The sequence below is a fragment of the Brienomyrus brachyistius genome, chromosome 24 (genome assembly GCF_023856365.1).
Source record: "Brienomyrus brachyistius isolate T26 chromosome 24, BBRACH_0.4, whole genome shotgun sequence".
In the NCBI taxonomy this organism is placed as follows: domain Eukaryota; kingdom Metazoa; phylum Chordata; class Actinopteri; order Osteoglossiformes; family Mormyridae; genus Brienomyrus; species Brienomyrus brachyistius.
Genome location: NC_064556.1, coordinates 3,044,952 through 3,064,273, shown reverse-complemented (window position 1 = coordinate 3,064,273; position 19,322 = coordinate 3,044,952). Strand labels below are relative to the sequence as shown.

General features: G+C 43.9%; 3 protein-coding genes across 3 annotated transcripts in view; 2 read left to right on the top strand and 1 right to left on the bottom strand.

Moving 5' to 3' along the window:
* LOC125719957 (kelch-like protein 10) overlaps nucleotides 1-19,322 on the top strand; it is a 69,364-nt gene that overhangs the window by 29,924 nt on the left and 20,118 nt on the right. Inside the window, 3 exon segments of the mRNA XM_048994868.1 lie at nucleotides 12,968-13,134; nucleotides 13,435-13,607; nucleotides 14,160-14,250. Of these exon segments, the coding sequence (XP_048850825.1) occupies nucleotides 12,968-13,134; nucleotides 13,435-13,565 (298 nt within the window). The 3' untranslated portion in view covers nucleotides 13,566-13,607; nucleotides 14,160-14,250.
* On the bottom strand, nucleotides 2,917-8,033 carry LOC125719942 (kelch-like protein 10). Its single transcript, XM_048994853.1, has 5 exons — nucleotides 7,534-8,033; nucleotides 5,951-6,440; nucleotides 4,973-5,587; nucleotides 4,483-4,632; nucleotides 2,917-4,314 (listed from the first exon to the last, which is right to left on the bottom strand). The coding sequence occupies exons 1-5, from the start codon at nucleotides 7,719-7,721 to the stop codon at nucleotides 4,027-4,029; spliced, it is 1,731 nt and encodes a 576-aa protein (XP_048850810.1). The 5' UTR covers nucleotides 7,722-8,033; the 3' UTR covers nucleotides 2,917-4,026.
* LOC125719949 (kelch-like protein 10) lies at nucleotides 8,567-11,322 on the top strand. The gene is given in 5 exon segments (XM_048994860.1): nucleotides 8,567-9,029; nucleotides 9,393-9,687; nucleotides 9,690-10,006; nucleotides 10,347-10,496; nucleotides 10,665-11,322. Coding segments are annotated over 5 exon segments (1,530 nt in total). The 5' UTR covers nucleotides 8,567-8,612; the 3' UTR covers nucleotides 11,016-11,322.

The window sequence follows — 19,322 nt, the reverse complement described above, 5'->3', positions numbered from 1 at the left end:
GACCGGCGAATACAGTCAGCTTCAGCCTAGTGGTCGATATAGACCTCAAACTGATTTCTATGCAGCCACGAATATTAACACATTAATACGCAGATACAACCCCGTGACTTTGTCGTTATATTTAGAGATTTCTTAGACGACGAGAGTACGTCTCCGGTCAAATGGTAGTTTACTTTAGTACCTGAGATTGGATGTACGCTTCAACATTTATTGGCATTCCTAATTCTTTCATATACTTTTTGTAGTGAATCGTCACCCAGGTCCCAGGTCTTCGCAAAAATTATTATATTTTCTGCTGTTTACATATTAAAGCCAGTTGTGACTACATGTGCACTGCTCGTCAGCACAGCAGTAGCGTAGAGGAGAGTGAAGGGCAGACGACTGCAGAGCCACATGACAACCCAAAAACATACTCAAAGGGCAAAGCCTTATGACAGTTACAGCCAAACCACATTGCCATTAAATGTTAAAATTATTCATTCTGCAAAAACAGCATAGGTCACCATGGCATTAGCTATTGCTGAACACTGTTCTATGCTGGCATGTGATGGCATTGGAGAAGCATGTAGAGCTGCTTTCTCAGACTCCACTGCTGCTACCCACTTCAGAATGCACAGGACAAAGTGTACAGAAATGATTAATGGTGATCTAGCACCATACTTTATAAAAAGGTTGGTCTCAGATGTGGGTGAGCATCACTTCAGCCTCCTCCTCGATCAGTCCACAGATGTTTCTAAGTGTTTCTAAGTACCTGGGGATTGTGATGAGGTACTTTAGTGACACCAAGCAGACAATTGTGTCAGCATTTCTGGGACTTGTTGAGTTGGAGGGAGGAGATGCTGGATCTATAGCCAGTGCAGTTGTGTACAACTTTTTGCCACATCAGCTGCTTACTCATTCAAGTCAGCTCCCTCAGTTGCAGAATCTTACATAGAGAACCTTGACCAAAATGATGATGATCCACTCGTTCTGTGAGCCAGCACAGCCTGTATATATGTACTCTGCCAGAGTGTCTCTCTGGGGTCACCTTTTCCAGTCCCAAGCCCAGACAAAGGAGGAGGCTTGGAAATGTGATATATAAAAAAACAAGAATCAACAGAAGACAGTTCATTTGTTGTTCTACACGCATTTAGGGTGTTTTTAACCACTCTTCCTCTCTCCCACGACATTATTCCCCTCTCCTACAGCGTCCATTACAATTACGTGGCAACACGGGGATGGCAACAGTGCCAGGAAGTTCCGATGCGTTATCTGCTATTTCTGCCGAATATCACATAAAGCAGTGAGAACTGGCTTTCAGTTAATTTACCTGTTAAAATAAAGTTTAAATAAATGCTCTAATGGTACAAGTAAATTAGTGCTGTATTTATCGTTAGTTACTGTAATGTTCCGTTGCTTTATTTGTTTAATTGTTCAGTCTGTGAAGAAGACATTCAAGTAAGAACTGCATTGTACTCTGTACATGACAATAAAAACTCTGAATCCTTGAAATACATGTATTTGATCATTGATCTTTTTATACTGGGCCACTATACACAATAGTTTATTTTTCCACTACTAACAGTTTGGATCAGGAGTTGGTTATTTTAAAAGAAGTATTGTGCATGCAGGTGATTTTTGTATAGATTTATCTGCACCCTTCTGGCAGTGCTGCCATCGCAGTGAAGTCTACCAGGAATAGAGGCTGTCCGACTTGGCTGTAGTCAGTTTATACTGCACCCCTGCAGCGGCCGGCAGATGGCGCTCCACGTCACGTCAGCTGCAGCCAGACCTGCCCTAAGTCGAACGCACCCATTGAGTGAGGTCTACATGCGTTCCCCCAAACCTTTCGTTATTCAACAATTAACTAAAATTAACTTTAAGTAGTACTCCCTTGGCTCCTCCCCAGCCTCCGCGTGAGAAAAGTACAGAGTAACAGTAAAATCGATCTCAGATATTTCAATGGTGAAATATGTTTTATGACTGTCACACCAGGCATATGCAAAAGTGTATACTGTATATAAAAACTAATTAGGAAAAGAACATACCAAAACAACCAAAAGTAAAACCAAAATAAATTAACCTGTTTCTTGAAAATGTAAAAATGGGCTCAGAATGTGATGTTGCTTCCTTGTAAACAAGACACAATGGCGAGCAGCAATAAGAAAGGGAAGTAACACTTCTGGAAAGAGGTGGTCAGAAATATGTTTCAATAAAATAACTATCGCAATGTTGTGCAGCATTCAGGGGGAAACCTTACAGCTCCAAAGTGTCACGCCCTGCATTCCTGCCCCTTCACTTTCTCCCTGATCATGTCTTACCTCTCGTTGCAGCCCTCGTGTGATTCACACAAGATGCATCTCGTTTGCTCCTCGTCAGTGATGTATAAGAGCACCTCCCACCCCTGTACTCCTGAGTCTGGTCATTGATGTCGCCCTAGTGTGTGTTAGCACTCTAGTGATGTTTCCCGTTTGTAGTCGTACTTTCTGTTTGACCCCTTGCGGTTTGCTTTATTTTGCCTGTTCCCGTTTCCCTTTAATAAACCCCTTACTAGTTTGTCCTCATACCTGCTCTTGTCTCCTTCGTTGTTGGAATGTGGCATCAAGTACTTGTGTGGGCACCAGAATTACATCTTTTAAATGCCCAAAGCACGCTCTGCAGCAGTGTGTGTTCTTTGGTGTGTGGTGTTATACCTCCACTCAGCAACGGTTTGGAGATTCAACACTGGAATTAGCAGGTATTCACTACTTTTCCATTGACTTCTGGTCAGGACCCAGTACCAAAAGTACCAAGCTACCTCGGGTACATCAGTACTTTGGGATGGTGTGTTTATTGTTGACTGTTTATGCAAATAACCTGCCTTGTAAACACAACATACATCTGACATTCTAATAACAGTAGCAAACAACGTAAAACATAAGTAATAATAATAGGTGCTTGGACAAATGAAAAGACTCAAACTTTAATTGTGATCTGGTTAGAATAACAGATTCAACAAGATGTGGATAGCATGGAAAGAAATAAAAGACATATAAAGTATTATCCATAATATATTAGGGCTACATGATATGGGAAAAATTTCAAATATCACAATATGATTTTGTAATAAACATTGCAAAATTTCTACAGCAAAAATGGAGTTTACATATCTCATAAAATCATTTGGGAATGATTTTAACAGCAAGGATAAAATATGAGTGGTTCAGAAAGCATACGTTGAGCTCATGCAAAGTTTGACATTTACTTGAGGTTACTAGGGTTGGGTACCATTCACATTTGAACCGGTGCCAGTATCCAATGGTATTGGGGTGCGTTTCCCAAAACCATAGTTGCTAACTATGTTAGCAACTTGCGTGGTTCGAACTATGGAAGTACGACTCAGGTGTTTCCCGAAACCATAGCTCGAACTACGCAGGTAACGACACTGCGGACTTATGTAGTACGATGCATCGTTAAATTATGCAGGTGTTTCCCGAAACCATAGTTCAAACGAACGTTCGCAAACACTGTCGTTAAGTTGCGTAGTTCCGGGTAAATACGTCAGCCATGGTGGAAAATGCAGTCTAATAAGGGTATAGTCACCGTGTAAGCCAGAAATGTAATAATTTTTAACATCTAATAAGGAATAATTTAGCTCTACAATCACATATAATGTGAAGTTGTCTGAAAATGTAGTTTGAAACATACTTGTTGTGTTGGTTTCTGGTCATACGTACGGTAACTGTCTGTAGTGAGCAATATGGAGAATTCTCAGGAAGTTAGACCATTGATACTATAAAGTTTGTTAGTTTTTGCTGACCAATCAGCGCTGGAATCACTGTAGTTCGGACTAGGGTAGTCCCAACTAACTAACATGGTTCAAACTTTGGATGTTGGATAGTTTGAACTACCATAGTACGATGCATCGTGAATGTTAACTTCCGTCGTTGTTTGCGAAACGCACCCCAGATTTTTACTGAGTTTGGTACCCAACCCTTGAGGTTACACGTTCCTGGAGGTGGATGGCTTCATCTCCTGCGTGGAAATCAGAGGCTTGGGAGGGGCAGCTTACTCCACCATACTGGGGAGTGCAGGCACTACACAGCAGCTTAGACTGCTTCGGGAGCAGCACATGTCCTGGGCGGCGTACCAGGTCCCTGTCTCAGCATCAAAACATTCCACTTTCGTGGTTCTGGACCCAGTGTAGCCGCCCACGACAAACAGCAGGTCATCTATTACCTCAATACCAAAATTACTCCGTGTGTTATGCATGGGCTTCACAGCTTGCCAGCAGTTAGTGACCGGGTCGTAGGCCTCCACGCTCCTTAAATGCCGGTACTGGAATGTACCCCCTACCTGGGAGATGCCAAATATAAGTCAGCACTTGGACACCAAAGGGACAGACAAACAGCAACATTCCCAAAGTCATGAACTCATTGGGTAGGAACCTTAGAACCTCCCATTGGCTATATATGACTTATATATAACTATATCTGTATAAGGTACATGAAAGGAGTCACTCACTGCATAGACTTTATCCTTGAAGGAAATTACTCCAACACCATGCCGGGGAGTTCTCATTGGGGCTATTGTGGTCCATTGCTCAGTGACCGGGTCGTAGCACTCGGCGGTTTGGACGGTCGTATTACCGTTGTAGCCACCACAGACGTATATCTAGGAAAACCATTGTAAACATGAAGACACTAATGCTGTATATCAGTGTTATCCGATCCGGTCCTCTGGGACCTGCAGAATCTCCACGTTTTTGCTCCCTCACAGCTCCATGCCAGAGGATTCATAGGGAGCCCAAACATGGACTGTCTGTAGGTCTCTATGGATGGGGTTAGGAAACACTGCTGTATAGGATTAGTAATGGAGATCCAGAGTATATGGACATTTGGTTAATGCATGTTGAATCCATCCACCTTCCATAAACATTTATCCAGTACACGGCTGTAGTGAACCTGGAGCTCACCCCAGATTAAATGCAGCCAGATTCCCCCCATTGACCCACCTTGCCGTGCAGTGTGGTGGCACTGGCGTCGCTCCTCCGCTCCTGCATGGGCTGGATGAAGGTCCAGCTGTTTGATGCCGGGTCGTACCTCTCTGCTGTGTTGAGGCGCGTGAGGCCATCAAAGCCGCCAAAGGCGTAAATATAGCCATCGGCCACAGCCACGCTCACATAACAGCGGCGTGTCTGCATTGGGGCCACCTGGTCCCATGTCCGCGTAAAGGGGTTGAACCTCCGCACGCTGTTGGAGCAGACTAATCCGTCAGTCCCCCCAATGCAATAAACAAATCCATCTAAATAAACAGACCCATGGTAGGAGAGGGGGCTCTCGTGCTCCAGTGCCACATCTGCCCAGCGATCGGCTCGGGTGTCATAAGCTGTGACTTGACTGGCTGGGCTTTCAGTCCAGCCACCAATGGCCAACAAAATTTCCGATGGCAGGCGTGGCCGGGTCAGCGGGTTCTCAAAGTCAGACCCTGGTGGACCGGTGATGTCCAAGTCATACACGGCCTTCAAGGCGTCGCTAACAATGCGCCTGCACTCCTTACTGGCCTTTACAAGATCATTTTTAATCACAGTCTTCATTAAGTATTCTTCATTCAATCGAGCCAGCCGGACCTACACAGGAAACCAGACGGAGAGAATTCCCATGAGTTCCTTGGTGCCATTTTAACAAAGGATACAACATCAAGTCCAAATTTCTCATTTTCATAATGCTTTAGCTGAAGCCATTTACTTTGAAAGTCTCAGATATGTCTTAACACTTGTTTGATTTAAGACATTTCAGTACTTCATGTTTTCAGTTTGCTTGTTAGACTGTACTGCCACTTGTAATACTTGGAAGCCTAAGTTGTAGACTTATGGAACATGGAAATGGATGTTAAGTCTCTACATACAGTATTAAGGACTAGGGAGTTCGCTGAGTTAGCGTTCTATTCTTATGTCCACATGTCAGTGAGAACAGTGTATCATTATACTCACCTTGGGCAACAGCACAGCAATGTGGCAGTTGCGGCTGGAAGGCTCATGCGCAATCCATCGGAGAATGGCGTCAAACACCACCTCCTCCTGGCTAACGTTCAGCTCATCCTTTTCAACAACACTACTAAGCTGCTCTACAGTGAGCTGTAGGAACTCCTCTGAGGAGCTGGCCACTTGTTTGAAATTCTTCACCATGAAGAAGAATGCAGACTCCCGCAGCTCGCTGAGGTGGTAGACGTCGGCGATTATAAAAATTCCAACACAGTTGTCACGGCAGAGCTGGTCCTGCAGGAAGTTGTTGCAGTGCTCCATGATGCTTGGGATATTCAACTGATCAGCAGCCGCCAGGAGGCTCTCCACGTTGTCGGCCGTGACAAGCACGGAGTGCGTGTAGGCGTAGTCAATGACCAGCTTCATGGCTTCTGGGGAAATGCCTGGGATGATGTACTCATCTTTCCCCTTCACGTTCCAGCCACTGGCGAACAGAGCTCTGAAAAACAATCCACATATGACTTGTTTAAGAAATATGGGTGTTTCAGAGAGCATGAAATAAGGTGATTTCTGACTCTTTTGAACCAGGAACTCCGAAATAAAATTCGACCACATCTAGGGACCTCCCACCCCATACTATCACATAGGTGCCTCAGAACTAGGGACCAGGAGCCACATGTATAAACGGTGCGTACGCACAAAAACGTTGCGTATATCTGTTTCCACACTCATGTCGAAATGTATAAAAATTTAACTTTCCGTAATACTACGTACATTGACACAGCAGCTCCAGACATGGCGTACGCACGTTTCTGCTCGGTGTTGTAAACGGACGGCACCCAGTGAAAAATCATTGCTACTGTGGTTCTTACAGTCATGACGCTGACTTTATCCAATACACCAACATTAATTCTATGTTGTTAACAAATGTACGGCACTTGATCTTAATCAATTTGTAACAATAAAACGGCGCAAAATATTACCAAACTATTACAACTACCATAGCAGCTCTTGTGTTATTGGAAGAGATAGTTTATGAAAGAATGAGTAGAGAGCGCGTATTCAGGGATCATAGTGATTTCTTGGCCCATGATGATGACTGACTTGTAAGTCAATTCAGATTTCCAAGAGCAATCATTTTGGAGCTGTGTGCTGAACTGGGGCCAGCATTACAAAGGCAGACGATGAGGAATTGCACTATACCTATTCCTTTACAAGTTCTGTCCACTCTCGGGTTCTTAGCTACAGGTGCTTTTCAGTGAGAACTTGCGGACCGATCGTGCATAAAATTTTACGCTAATTGGTATTTATGAAGGGAATGTGCGGCGTTCTGTGCTTATGCACAGTTTTGTGCATCTGGATTTTAAATTTTTTTTGCGTACGCACATTCCTAGATTTGTCCATACATTACGCCAATGTTATAGTGTGAATTCTAAACACGTTGTTATACATGAGGCCCCAGGTGAGCTATAATGTTCATTTACCATTTCTATTATTATAGCAACTTATTGTCAGGAAGAAGTCATCGCTAAAGAAAAAAATCTCACTCCTCATTTTAGCATTATTAGCATATATGGGTCACAGATACTCACCGGAAATAGGTGCTGCAGCCACACAAAATAATTTTGTGGACTGTGAATTTAACACCGTTGACCACAATGACCGCGTCGCAGAGCGCTCCAGTCTGCCGCAGGTCATTGAAAATGCCGAAAGCCTCGGACATTATTTCCCGCTCCATGTCGTAGCTGTTCATTTCCTTAGAAGTGGATTGCGCGTTCATTTGTCTTGCTTATATATCCCGAAATGGTCAGCAAAGACGTGTACGTCGATATGGTAACAATAAGTTCTAGAACGCAAGCGCTCCGCTTTTGCGTCACGGTGTATGTTTATATTTGTTTTTAAATCTGCATTATTGTTGCAGAATTAAAAAAAAAAAAAAACACATTTGGTGAATTTATACTGTTCGTATCTCAGAATTTAAGTTGTATTTTCATTATTATGCATCTATGAATCTCCAAATCACAAATTACCCTAATTAAAACACCAATTAATCTTAATTAATTCAAGACAAAAATTTGATTAATTTTAAAAACAATTAAGATTTATTGGTGTTTTAATTTGGGGAATTTTGTTATTGTTATTCGCACATAATACAAAATAATATATATATATATATAAACAAACTTTGTGCCACACAAATTTAGATTTAAAAATAAACAAATGTGAACAATTAGACGCATAGACTAGAGCTTATTGTTATCATATTGACGTACACGTCTTTGCTGACCATTTCGGGAAATATAAGCTCTGCGACGCGGTCATTGTGGTCAACGGTGTTAAATTCAACGCCCACAAAATTATTTGGAATTATGTGGAAACGGATGTACGCAACGTTTTCGTGCGTACGCACCGTTTATACATGTGACTCCTGGTCCCTAGTTCTGAGGCACCTATGTGATAGTATGGGGTGGGAGGTCCCTAGATCTGGTCGAATTTTATTTCGGAGTTCCTGGTTCAAAAGAGTCAGAAAACACCTTAGTTCATGCTCTCTGAAACACCCATATTTATTAAACAAGTCACATGTGGATTGTTTTTCAGAGCTCTGTTCGCCAGTGGCTGGAACGTGAAGGGGAAAGATGAGTACATCATCCCAGGCATTTCCCCAGAAGCCATGAAGCTGGTCATTGACTACGCCTACACGCACTCCGTGCTTGTCACGGCCGACAACGTGGAGAGCCTCCTGGCGGCTGCTGATCAGTTGAATGTCCTGGGTATCATGCAGCACTGCAGCAACTTCCTGCAGGACCAGCTCTGCCGTGACAACTGTGTTGGAATTTTTATAATCGCCGACGTCTACCAACTCAGCGAGCTGCGGGAGTCTGCATTCTTCTTCATGGTGAAGAATTTCAAACAAGTGGCCAGCTCCTCAGAGGAGTTCCTACAGCTCACTGTAGAGCAGCTTAGTAGTATTATTGAAGAGGATGAGCTGAACGTTAGCCAGGAGGAGGTGGTGTTTGAGGCCATCCTCCGATGGATTGCGCATGAGCCTTCCAGCCGCAACTGCCACATTGCTGTGCTGTTGCCCAAGGTGAGTATAATGATACACTGTTCTCACTGACATGTGGACATAAGAATAGAACGCTAACTCAGTGAACTCCCTAGTCCTTAATACTGTATCTAGAGACTTAACCTCCATTTCCATGTTCCATAAGTGTACAACTTAGGCTTCCAAGTATTACAAGTGGCAGTACAGTCTAACAAGCAAACTGAAAACATGAAGTACTGAAATGTCTTAAATCAAACAAGTGTTAAGACATATCTGAGACTTTCAAAGTAAATGGCTTCAGCTAAAGCATTATGAAAATGAGAAATTTGGACTTGATGTTGTATCCTTTGTTAAAATGGCACCAAGGAACTCATGGGAATTCTCTCCATCTGGTTCCCTGTGTAGGTCCGGCTGGCTCTAATGAATGAAGATTACTTAATAAGGAATGTGATAAACAATGATCTTGTAAAGGCCAGTAAGGAGTGCAGGCGCATTGTCAGCGACGCCTTGAAGGCCGTGTACGACCTGGACATCACCGGTCCACCCCGGTCTGACTTTGAAAACCCGCTGACCCGGCCACGCCTGCCATCCGAAATTTTGTTGGCCATTGGTGGCTGGACTGAAAACCCAGCCAGTCAAATCACGGCATATGACACCCGAGCCGATCGCTGGGCAGATATGACGTTGGAGCACGAGACCCCCTGTCCTACCATGGGTCAGTCTATTTAAATGGATTTGTGTATTGCATTGGGGGGACTGATGGCTTAGTTTGCACAAACAGCGTGCGGAGGTTCAGTCCTTTTACGCGGACATGGGACCAGGTGGCCCCAATGCAGACACGACGCTGCTATGTGAGCGTGGCTGTGGCTGATGGCTACATATACGCCTTTGGCGGCTTTGATGGCCTCACGCGCCTCAACACATCAGAGCGGTACGACCCGGCATCAAATAGCTGGACCTTCATCCAGCCCATGCAGGAGCGGAGGAGCGACGCCAGTGCCACCACACTGCACGGCAACGTGGGTCAATGGGGGGAATCTGGCTGCATTTAATCTGGGGTGAGCTCCAGGTTCACTACAGCCGTGTACTGGATAAATGTTTATGGAAGGTGGATGGATTCAACATGCATTAACCAAATGTCCATATACTCTGGATCTCCATTACTAATCCTATACAGCAGTGTTTCCCAACCCCATCCATAGAGACCTACAGACAGTCCATGTTTGGGCTCCCTGTGAATCCTCTGGCATGGAGCTGTGAGGGAGCAAAAACGTGGAGATTCTGCAGGTCCCAGAGGACCGGATCGGATAACACTGATATACAGCATAAGTGTCTTCATGTTTACAATGGTTTTCCTAGATATATATGTGTGGTGGCTACAATGGAGATACAACCGTCCCAACCGCTGAGTGCTACGACCCAGTCACTGAGCGATGGACCACTATAGCCCCAATGAGAACTCCCCGGCATGGTGTTGGAGTCATTTCCTACAAGGATAAAGTCTATGCAGTGAGTGACTCCTTTCATGTACCTTATACATATATAGTTATATATAAGTCATATGTAGCCAATGGGAGGTTCTAAGGTTCTTCCCCAATGAGTTCATGACTTTGGGAATGTTGCTGTTTGTCTGTTCCTTTGGTGTCCAAGTGCTGACTTATATTTGGTGTCTCCCAGGTTGGTGGTACATTCCAGTACCGGCATTTACGGAGTGTGGAGGCCTACGACCCGGTCACTAACCGCTGGCAAGCTGTGAAGCCCATGCATAACACACGCAGTAACTTTGGGATTGAAGTGATCGATGACCTGCTGTTTGTTGTGGGCGGCTACACTGGGTCCAGAACCACTAAAGTGGAATGTTTTGATGCTGAGACAGGGACCTGGTACGCCGCCCAGGACATGTGCTGCTCCCGAAGCAGTCTGAGCTGCTGTGTAGTGCCTGCACTCCCCAGTATGGTGGAGTACGCTGCCCCTCGTAAGCCTCTGATTTCCACGCTGGAGATGCCATCAACCTCCAGGTATGTGTAACTTCAAGGGTTAGGTTCATTTATTTTGGTTTTACTTTTAGTTGTTTTGGTATGTTCATTTTCTAATTAGTTTATATATATATATATATTCACATTTGCATATATGTGGTGTGACAATCATAAAACATATTTCACCACTGAAATATGTGACCCTCCAACACAAAACTGTATGGAAGTCGCATGGCCGTAGTTTTAGATATTTTTTGAGGATTTTTTTGTGCTTTTTTATTTGATACCATAATTTCTCATTTTTCACCCAAGTGTACAGTTTTCGGACAGTTACTAAAAATAAACAATGTACTAACTTACTTGTACTATTAGAGCATTTATTTAAACTTTATTTTACCAGGTACGTTAACTGAAAGCCAGTTCTCACTGCTTTATGTGATATTCGGCAGAAATAGCAGATAACGCATCGAAACTTCCTGGCACTGTTGCCATCCCCGTGTTGCCACGTAATTGTAATGGACGCTGTAGGAGAGAGGAATAATGTCGTGGGAGAGAGGAAAAGTGGTTAAAAACACCCTAAATGCGTGTAGAACAACAAATGAACTGTCTTCTGTCGATTCTTGTTTTTTTATATATCACAATTCCAATCCTCCTCCTTTGTCTGGGCTTGGGACTGGAAAAGGTGACCCCAGAGAGACACTCTGGCAGAGTACATATACACAGGCTGTGCTGGCTCACAGAACGAGTGGATCATCATCATTTTGGTCAAGGTTCTCTATGTAAGATTCTGCAACTGAGGGAGCTGACTTGAATGAGTAAGCAGCTGATGTGGCAAAAAGTTGTACACAACTGCACTGGCTATAGATCCAGCATCTCCTCCCTCCAACTCAACAAGTCCCAGAAATGCTGACACAGTTGTCTGTTTGGTGTCACTAAAGTACCTCATCACAATCCCCAGGTACTTAGAAACACTTAGAAACATCTGTGGACTGATCGAGGAGGAGGCTGAAACGATGCTCACCCACATCTGAGACCAACCTTTTTATAAAGTATGGTGCTAGATCACCATTAATCATTTCTGTACACTTTGCCCTGTGCATTCTGAAGTGGGTAGCAGCAGTGGAGTCTGAGAAAGCAGCTCTACATGCTTCTCCAATGCCATCACATGCCAGCATAGAACAGTGTTCAGCAATAGCTAATGCCATGGTGACCTCTGCCGTTTTTGCAGAATCAATAATTTTAACATTTAATGGCAGTGTGGTTTGGCTGGAACTGTTATAAGGCTTTGCCTTTTGAGTATGTTTTTGGGTTGTCATGTGGCTCTGCAGTCGTCTGCCCTTCACTCTCCTCTACGCTACTGCTGTGCTAACGAGCAGTGCACATGTAGTCACAACTGGCTATAATATGTAAACAGCAGAAAATATAATAATTTTTACGATGACCTGGGAAGGCGTGATGACGATTTACTACAAAAAGTATATGAAAGAATTAGCATTGCCAAAAAATGTTGAAGCGTACATCCAATTTCAGGTACTGAAGTAAACTCCGGAAAGAATACTATTTGACCGGAGACGTACTCTCGTCGTAGAGAATAACTTTGAAGAAAATGCCGTTAAAACATCACAGAAGCGCGCGATGGACTGCCTTATTTACATATAGCTAAAGAAATATCTAAATGAAAAATAACATTAACCCATAAATAAATATTTTTTTACGAAAGTATTATCATAATTATGTTAAGACATGAAAATGCGAATGCGATTATGGTTCTGAGAAGAGCTTTAGAAGGGGGCATGATGAACGTTTAGCGTATGTGACAGAGAGGCGCACACAAAGTGGACGAGGTAAGTGACTGAGGCTGTGAGTCAAATCGGTAGTTTATGCCATTTATTGCAGTCATTTATTTTAGACGTAAAATAAAATATTTTAGACGTAGAATAATTTAAATTTCGGTGAAAAAAATAAATAAAAAATAATTTAAAATTTTTTCCCGCCCTAAACAAGCCAGTGGCGGGTTCGCGCATGCGCAATTCATTTGCAGTCTGGGCGCGGAGAGATAAACATCTGCTCTGACTGCAGCTGGATGGGACTGCTGCGTGAGGACTGTTCGCCTGTGACTGCTTTGAGACGGCAGAGGAGCCCACGGCAGCGCCCGCTGCTCGGTGAGAAGAGTAAGAACGACGTCGCTAGTCGCTTATTTGAAAACGAGTCACTAGAGGCGTCTAAGAACTCGCTAAATATAGCGACAAAGTTCCTAAGTCGGCAGCACTGAATTCAGCGCCCACGAAATAACTTTGTGTGGCTGCAGCCCATATTTCCGGTGTATAGCTGTGACCCATATATGCTAATTATGCTAAAATCAGGAGTGAGATTTTTCTCTTTAGCAATGACTTCTTCCTGACAATAACTTGGTATTGTGATACAAATGTCCTGAAATGGAAAATTAATATTAAAGCCCAACTTGTCCCTAGTTCCGAGGCTCTTATGTGATCATCTGTGTTGGAAGATCCCTACTAGTGTCCTGCATTGGGACTGGGATCCCGCGGGACCCAACGGAGATCTCGCGGGAGCGGGCGGTTTTAAGGTTGACGCGGGCGGCTAAAAATGGACAGCGGGTCCAAAGACTTTTGGCAGGATTGAGAATGTAAGTACTCCGGTTTCCCCCCACAGTCCAAAAACATGCTGAGGCTAATTGGACTTGCTAAATGGCCCGTAGGAGTGCATGTGTGAATGTGTCCTGCGATGGTCTGACCCCCCATCCTGGGTTGTTCCCTGCCTCGTGCCCATTGCTTCCGGGATAGGCTCCGGACCCCCGCGACCCAGTGGGATAAGCGGTTTGGAAAATGGATGGATGGATGGATGGATGGAGGGAGAATGTAACTGATGTAATTTATTTTGTGTTATATATTCGTGTTTGTTCTGATCCATCGTATTAAATTGTGATGTTCAGCTTGTTTAAATGTATGTCTTTAAAATAAGGTTCAGGGTTCTCTTATGTTTTTAAGGTGCTCTTGTTTATAGTAATGTGATATTTGAACATTTCTTGTATAGGTTTGGTTTTTGTTTTTTAATAACTCTGCAGATATTTGCACATCTGATTAGTTTGAGAGACTTTTGTTGAATTTGTTTTATTTGTTTAGTTCTTGTTCTGTTGGAATAAAATATTTAATGCACATGAACTCTTTTCTTCATACAGTGTATCCGTTAATGGATCTGCGGGTCTGGGCAGGATTGGACAGAAATATTGCGAGAGTGACAGACACGGTCAGCAGAAGCGGACAGTAATGGTAATAAATGCGATCGCAGGAGCGGGATTAAAAAACCAGTCCCGCGCAGGACTCTAATCCCTGCCTCTGGTGGATTTTCATTTGGGAGTTCCTGGTTCAAAAGAGTCAGAAAACCCCTTATTTCACCCTATCTGCAAAAGCCATATTTATTAAATAAGTCACATGTGGATTGTTTTTCAGAGCTCTGTTCGCCAGTAGCTGGAACGTGAAGGGGAAGCGTGAGTACATTATCCCAGGCATTTCCCCGGAAGCCATGAAGCTGATCATCGAGTACGCCTACGCGCACTCTCTGGTTGTCACGCCTGACAACGTGGAGAGCCTCCTGGTGGCCGCTGATCAGTTTAACATCCCAAGCATCATGCAGCACTGCAGCAACTTCCTGCAGGACCAGCTCTGCCTTGAAAACTGTGTTGGCATTTTTATAATCGCCGACATCTACCACCTCAGCGAGCTGCGGGAGTCTGTATTTTGCAATGTCTTGAGGAACTTCAAGGAGATCGCCAGCTCCTCGGAGGATTTCCTACAGCTCACTCTAGAGCAACTTGATGACATTATCGAAAAAGATGAGCTGAACGTTAGCCAGGAGGAGGTGGTGTTTGAGGCCATCCTCCGATGGATCGCACATGAGCCTTCCAGCCGCAATGGCCACATTGCTGTGCTGTTGCCCAAGGTGAGTATAATGATACACTGTTCTCACTGACATGTGGACATAAGAATAGAACGCTAACTCAGCGAACTCCCTAGTCCTTAATACAGTGTCTAGAGACTAAACCTCCATTTCCATGTTCCATAAGTGTACAACTTAGGCTTCCAAGTATTACAAGTGGCAGTACAGTGAAACAAACTGAAAACAAGAAATACTGAAATGTCTTAAATCAAACAAGTGTTAAGACATATCTGAGACTTTCAAAGTAAATGGCTTCAGCTAAAGCAATATGAAAATGAGAAATTTGGACTTGCTGTTGTATCCTTTGTTAAAATGGCACCAAGGAACTTATGGGAATTCTCTCCATCTGGTTTCTTGTGTAGGTCCGGTTGGCTCTAATGAATGAAGAGTACTTAATGAGGAATGTGATAAACAATGATCTTGTAAAGGCCAGTAAGGAGTGCAGGCGCATTGTCAGCGACGCCTTGAAGCCCGTGTACGACCTGGACATCACCGGTCCACCCCGGTCTGACTTTGAAAACCCGCTGACCCGGCCACGCCTGCCATCCGAAATTTTGTTGGCCATTGGTGGCTGGACTGAAAACCCAGCCAGTCAAATCACGGCATATGACACCCGAGCCGATCCCTGGGCAGATATGACGTTGGAGCACGAGACCCCCTGTCCTACCATGGGTCAGTCTATTTATATGGATTTGTTTATTTCATTGGGGGGACTGACGGATTAGTCTGCTCCAGCAGCGTGCGGAGGTTCAGTCCTTTTACGCGGACATGGGACCTGGTGGCCCCAATGCAGACACGACGCTGCTATGTGAGCGTGGCTGTGGCTGATGGCTACATATACGCCTTTGGCGGCTTTGATGGCCTCACGCGCCTCAACACATCAGAGCGGTACGACCCAGTATCAAACAGCTGGACCTTCATCCAGCCCATGCAGGAGCGGAGGAGCGACGCCAGTGCCACCACACTGCACGGCAAGGTGGGTCAATGGGGGGAATCTGGCTGCATTTAATCTGGGGTGAGCTCCAGGTTCACTACAGCCGTGTACTGGATAAATGTTTATGGAAGGTGGATGGATTCAACATGCATTAACCAAATGTCCATATACTCTGGATCTCCATTACTAATCCTATACAGCAGTGTTTCCCAACCCCATCCATAGAGACCTACAGACAGTCCATGTTTGGGCTCCCTATGAATCCTCTGGCATGGAGCTGTGAGGGAGCAAAAACATGGAGATTCTGCAGGTCCCAGAGGACCGGATCGGATAACACTGATATACAGCATAAGTGTCTTCATGTTTACAATGGTTTTCCTAGATATATATGTGTGGTGGCTACAATGGAGATACAACCGTCCCAACCGCTGAGTGCTACGACCCAGTCACTGAGCGATGGACCACTATAGCCCCAATAAGAACTCCCCGGCATGGTGTTGGAGTCATTTCCTACAAGGATAAAGTCTATGCAGTGAGTGACTCCTTTCATGTACCTTTTACATATATAGTCATATATAAGTCATATATAGCCAATGGGAGGTTCTAAGGTTCTTACCCAATGAGTTCATGACTTTGGGAATGCTGCTGTTTGTCTGTCCCTTTGGTGTCCAAGTGCTGACTTATATTTGGCGTCTCCCAGGTAGGGGGTACATTCCAGTTCAAGTATTTACGGAGCGTGGAGGCCTACGACCCTGTGAATGACCGCTGGCAAGCTGTGAAGCCCATGCACAAGACACGCAGCAACTTTGGACTCGAGGTGGTAGATGACCTGTTGTTCGTGTTGGGTCGATATAGATCACAATTAAAGTTTGAGTCTCTTCATTTGTCCAAGCATCCATTATTATTACTTATGTTTTACGTTGGTTGCTACTGTTAATAGAATGCCAGATGTATGTTGTATTTACAAGGCAGGTTATTTGCATAACCAGTCAGCAATAAATACATTTGCAAGTACCATCCCAAAGTACTGATGTACTCGAGGTATCTTGGTACTTTTGGTACTGGGTCTTGACCAGAAGTCAATGGAAAAGTAGTGAATACCTGCTAATTCCAGTGTTGAATCTCCAAACCGTTGCTGAGTGGAGGTATAACACCACACACCAAAGAACACACACTGCTGCAGAGCGTGCTTTGGGCATTTAAAAGATGTAATTCTGGTGCCCACACAAGTACTTGATGCCACATTCCAATAACGAAGGAGACAAGAGCAGGTATGAGGACAAACTAGTAAGGGGTTTATTAAAGGGAAACGGGAACAGGCAAAATAAAGCAAACTGCAAGGGGTCAAACAGAAAGTACGACTACAAACGGGAAACATCACTAGAGTGCTAACACACACTAGGGCGACATCAATGACCAGACTCAGGAGTACAGGGGTGGGAGGTGCTCTTATACACCACTGACGAGGAGCAAACGAGATGCATCTTGTGTGAATCACACGAGGGCTGCAACGAGAGGTAAGACATGATCAGGGAGAAAGTGAAGGGGCAGGAATGCAGGGCGTGACACTTTGGAGCTGTAAGGTTTTCCCCCTGAATGCTGCACAACATTGCGATAGTTATTTTATTGAAACATATTTCTGACCGCCTCCTCCATAAGTTCTTTTAGGGCTTCTTTTCAGAAGCGTTACTTCCCTTTCCTATTGCTGCTCGCCATTGTGTCTTGTTTACAAGGAAGCAACATCACATTCTGAGCCCATTTTTATATTTTCAAGAAACAGGTTAATTTATTTTGGTTGTTTTAGTATGTTCTTTTCCTAATTAGTTTTTATATATACAGTCAGGTCTATAAATATTGTGACATCGACACAATTCTAATCTTTTTGGCTCTATACACCACCACAATGGATTTGAAATGAAACGAATAAGATGTGCTTTAACTGCAGACTTTCAGCTTTAATTTGAGGGTACTTACATACAAATCAGGTGAACGGTGTAGGAATTACAGCAGTTTGTATATCTGCCACCCACTTTTTAAGTGACCAAAAGTAATGGGACAATTGGCTGCTCAGCTGTTCCATGGCCAAGTGTGTGTCATTCCCTCATCTAATTTACAAGGAGCAGATAAAAGGTCTAGAGTTCATTTCAAGTGTGCTATTTGCATTTGGAATCCGTTGCTGTCAACTCTCAATATGAGATGCAAAGAGCTGTCACTATCAGTGAAGCAAGCCGTCATTAGGCTGAAAAATAAAAACAAACCCATCAGAGAGATAGCAAATACATTAGGTGTGGCCAAATCAACTGTTTGGAACATTCTTAAAAAGAAAGATCGCACCGGTGAGCTCAGCAACACCAAAAGAGTTGCAAGACCACGGAAAACAACTGTGGTGGATGACCGAAGAAATCTTTCCCTGGTGAAGAAAAACCCCTTCAGTACAGTTGGCCAGATCAAGAACACTCTCCAGGACGTAGGTGTATGTGTGTCAAGGTCAACAATCAAGAGAAGACTTCACCAGAGTGAATACAGAGGGTTCAACTAAAGATGTAAACCATTGGTGAGCCTCAAAAACAGGAAGGCCAGATTAGAGTTTGCCAAACAACATCTAAAAAAGCCTTTACAGTTCTGGAACAACATCCTATGGACAGATGAGACAAAGACAAACTTGTACCAGAGTGATGGGAAGAGAAGAGTATGGAGAAGGAAAGGAACTGCTCATGATCCATAACATACCACATCATCAGTGAAGTATGGTGGTGGTAGTGTCATGGCGTGGGCATGTATGGCTGCCACTGGAACTGGTTCCCTTGTATTTATTGATGATGTGCCTGCTGACAAAAGCAGCAGGATGAATTCTGAAGTGTTTCGGGCAATATTATCTGCTCATATTCAGCCAAATGCTTCAGAACTCATTGGACGGTGCTTCATAGTGCAGATGGACAATGACCTGAAGCATACTGCGAAAGCAACCAAAGAGTTTTTTAAGGCAAAGAAGTAGAATGTTATGCAATGGCCAAGTCAATCACCTGACCTGAATCCGATTGAGCGTGCATTTCGCTTGCTAAAGACAAAACTGAAGGGGAAAAGCCCCAAGAAGAAGCAGGAACTGAGGACAGTTGCAGTAGAGGCCTGGCAGAGCATCACTAGGGATGTAACCCAGCGTTTGATGATGCCTGTGCATTCCGGACTTCAGGCTGTAATTGACTGCAAAGGATTTGCAACCAAGTATTAAAAAGTGAAAGTTTGATTTATGATTGTTAATTTGTCCCATTACTTTTGGTCCCTTAAAAAGTGGGTGGCAGATATACAAACTGCTGTAATTCCTACACCGTTCACCTGATTTGTATGTAAATACCCTCAAATTAAAGCTGAAAGTCTGCAGTTAAAGCACATCTTGTTCATTCCATTTCAAATCCATTGAGGTGGTGTATAGAGCCAAAAAGATTAGAATTGGGTCGATGTCCCAATATTTAT

What these genes read in the sequence shown, in the direction of transcription:
- LOC125719942 (XM_048994853.1), bottom strand. Translation starts at nt 7,721, where the DNA reads ATGAACGCGCAATCCACTTCTAAGGAAATGAACAGCTACGACATGGAG. An exon ending in GGCTGCAGCACCTATTTCCG is followed by an intron (nt 6,441 to 7,533) that starts GTGAGTATCTGT and finishes ATTGTTTTTCAG; the next exon opens with AGCTCTGTTCGCCAGTGGCT. An exon ending in TCAAGGATAAAGTCTATGCA is followed by an intron (nt 4,315 to 4,482) that starts GTGAGTGACTCC and finishes GGCATCTCCCAG; the next exon opens with GTAGGGGGTACATTCCAGTA.